This window comes from Zonotrichia albicollis, chromosome 10 (assembly GCF_047830755.1).
Source record: "Zonotrichia albicollis isolate bZonAlb1 chromosome 10, bZonAlb1.hap1, whole genome shotgun sequence".
NCBI classification, from domain to species: Eukaryota; Metazoa; Chordata; class Aves; order Passeriformes; family Passerellidae; genus Zonotrichia; species Zonotrichia albicollis.
In genome coordinates, this window is record NC_133828.1 from 16,777,986 (window position 1) to 16,781,230 (window position 3,245).

General features: G+C 45.5%; 1 protein-coding gene across 2 annotated transcripts in view; it reads left to right on the forward strand.

The window, feature by feature from the left end:
• GLS (glutaminase) overlaps positions 1–3,245 on the forward strand; it is a 105,522-nt gene that overhangs the window by 99,064 nt on the left and 3,213 nt on the right. For both annotated transcript variants that reach the window (XM_074548199.1, XM_005492764.4), the window contains exons 15-17: positions 1,634–1,695; positions 2,626–2,702; positions 2,852–2,915. In XM_074548199.1, coding sequence (XP_074404300.1) covers positions 1,634–1,695; positions 2,626–2,702; positions 2,852–2,915 — 203 coding nt within the window. The remainder of the gene's footprint in view (positions 1–1,633; positions 1,696–2,625; positions 2,703–2,851; positions 2,916–3,245) is intronic.

Sequence of the window (3,245 nt, forward strand, 5' to 3'; positions counted from 1 at the left end):
CTGGCTGCAGCAAGTCCGTGTGTCCGTGACCCTGCACGGGCAGAGCCAGCCCCGGCTGCTCCCGGCAGCTCTTCCCGAGGGCTGAGCCCTGCATGGAGCTGCCATGGGGTGAGGGCTCGGCTGGGATGGCCGACTCTGCCTCCCGGGCAGGGCCCCACGGACCTGCCTGGAGTCGTGGTCGCTGCTTGGGCTGTGGCAGAAACTCTGAGCAGAGAGATCTCTGTGGCAGGAGTGGAATCCCTCCGTGCCAGCCCTCTGTAAGGCTGGAGAGGAGGCTGTGGGGCGAGATGCCAGGTTTGCCACAGCTGGAGGTGGTGTGGGCTCAGAGCTGAGGGAGCCTGAGCAGGGCCCGGCCTTTGGGGCCACTCAGGTGTGGGGACAGCCCAGCCCTGAGAGGGGAGGGAATCCTACAGATCTGCATCCCACAGCCCCCACAGTGCAAACTGCAGAGGAGCTGCAGGGTTTGTGGGTGGCTCTGTGTCCCCTTTGTATCTCCATCCTGGCCTTTGTGCCTCCTTCCCCTTGGGTCTCTCTTTGCCTCAGTGCATATTTACAGAACAACAACCGACTCCATGGCTTTGGTTTAGAAGAGGTGCAGATGTTGGCTCGTCTGTGCCCTGTGAAGATACGCCAGTCTTCTTGCAGAAATCTGTGGGAGACTTGCTTGTGGGTGGGGATTTCTCATTCTGTTTGTTTCTCCTCCTTGGTGTAGAAGGTCAGTGCAGCATCAGCTCCCTCTTTTCTCTCTGTTACTTTGTAGGCTCAAAAAGCAAAGCAGCATTTAGAAAGTTTGCTGGAAATTACTGGGAAATGGTGCCTAGAAGTGGCTCTGTCAGTTTATGAAAGAAGCTGATGTGGAGACTTAGAACCATCTAGCATGTCATTTTTGGCTCTTGTTAAAACCTGCAGAGTTGTTATAGCCAGGATGTATTAAAAATATGCATGGGACAAGGCTGGTGCACGCTGACAGTATAATTTCTTACTAGAATAATTAACACAGCTGAGAAAAAGCACTTACTTACCAGAGACTTTACCTGTGTTGTGCTTTAAGCCCATATTTATCTAAAAAGATCCACCTTTATCTGTCTGGAAACCTTGCTTGTTACATAACTGCTTAAAGTGTTTTTTTTGAGCAAAAGGGTGTACATTGGATGTGTGCAAGGATAATCTGTAATACATAGAAAAAAGGGTAACATTTAAATAAATTTATGTCTGCTGACATAGATTTCTCCTGGCATTAGGAATCTTTGCAGTTAATTACAAAAATAATCCTACTTTTCCAGAGGAGTACTTGTGAGGAGTTCATGGTTTTATAAATTGTGCAGAGTGATGCTGTCTGTGCAATTCAATACTGAAGAGAGAAACACAGTTTCCCCACAGAGCAAGGCTTATATTTTTTACCACAACAGAGCAGAAATTAATTGGTTTTAGTTCTTTTACTGTCCTTGAGGATTTCAGCCTTGGAAGGACAGACCTTGCAGTGCTGGTAGCAAAGCAGGCTGTGCTGCAGAATGTGGTCAGGCAAGGGGAGGATGCAATCCACAGGTTCATAAGCACTGGACCAACTGGCCCCACTGGGTTTTCTGTTGGAGGGAAGAAGATCAGTAAACTGGAACTTAATCTCTCTTTGTAGGTGAAGTCTGTGATAAATCTGCTGTTTGCTGCCTACACAGGGGACGTGTCTGCACTCCGGAGGTAAAAACCAGTGGGGGCTTGGGAATAGGAATTGGGGAATAGGAATGCTGCTGGTTTGGTTCCTGCTGTTGTTTATTTAGGAACATGCACATTCACTGTGTCTGGGTTGGGGACACTGAGCTGCATGAGCTAGAGATTGAATATGTTCACCCAAAACCCAACCAAAATCTAACTATCAAAAAGGTACCCTGACACTATCCTGAATCCCACCATGTTCCATTTCTTTATATCATAGTAAAACAATTTATTTAACCATTTTTTATAGCAATGGCAGAAAATCCTGTCTATACTCTCACCTGCTTTAATAATCAATTCTGAAAGTGCCACAAAAATTTAGATTGGAAAATGCACATTATTATTGGACAGGTTAGGATATCTAGCTTTGCTTTTGAAATCTGGAAGAGAATATGGCAAAATTTAAGGTAATAATGATAGTAGACTGAATAAGCATTAATTTGGCTGGAATATATCTAAATATAATTAGTGGGTGGGAAAATCTATGGTATATAGTTTAATTCTGCTGTCCCAGGGAATCATAGTGTGAAGCAGGAACCCTCCCAATCCCTTAATGCTGCTCAGGATTTTCAGACTTGGGAGACTTCCTGGGATTTTCTCACCTGGTACAAATTTACTTTGCCTTAGGTGGCTTAGCTTGTCCATGGACCATTTTAAATCAGGCTTGTTGAGTGTTATGTTTTCTGCAACGATGTTTTATTTTTATTTATGACAACTAAAGAGCAGAAAGGAAGTTAAGGCACTAAGCTGATTTTCAGAGCCAAAGCCCTTTTCATTATCAGCTGAGATAAAATACGTTCCTGGTGCTGCTTGCATCCTCTTGTGGCAGGGCAGTGTCCTGCCATGCTGGTTTTGTGATGTGCTCTAAGACTTGCCTCTGCAATCTCTTTTATTGTGTTTTATTTTGTTTTTAAGGTTTGCTCTGTCAGGAATGGATATGGAGCAAAGAGACTACGACTCACGGACAGCCCTGCATGTGGCAGCTGCAGAAGGTACTGTCTCCTCACACAGCATTTGCTGTCTGTCTGTCTGTCTGTCTGTGTGCTTTAGCACATCCTTGCTGTCTCTGCATAGCTGCTTTTATCTGTACATAAATGGATGTATGGAAGTAGAGGCACTCACAGAGCTCCTTTTCCTGCAGGACACGTGGATGTTGTCAAGTTTCTGCTGGAAGCATGCAAAGTGAATCCTTTCCCCAAAGACAGGTGAGTGGTTTTACTGCTGGTTTGGAGGGAAGATGCTCCAGTAGCACTTTCCTAGTGTCTGTGAGGAGAGATAGGAGTGGAATGTGTTGAGCCAGGCCACTGGAGCAGGGAATGGGATCCTGCTGGTTCTCTGTAGGTTCTGCAGACTGAGCAGGAATGAAAAATGAGCCACTAAACCCATTATTTCAAAGGTTATGCTCAGCTTAATGAAGTTCCACAGTTACTGAACTGAATGGGGTCTGTGTGCTGAGCCATTAGTGCAGAATGTAAAGAACTGGATTTGTGGTGCTTAACGTGCTGATTTTAAAAATTCTGTGCTACTTTTTGTAG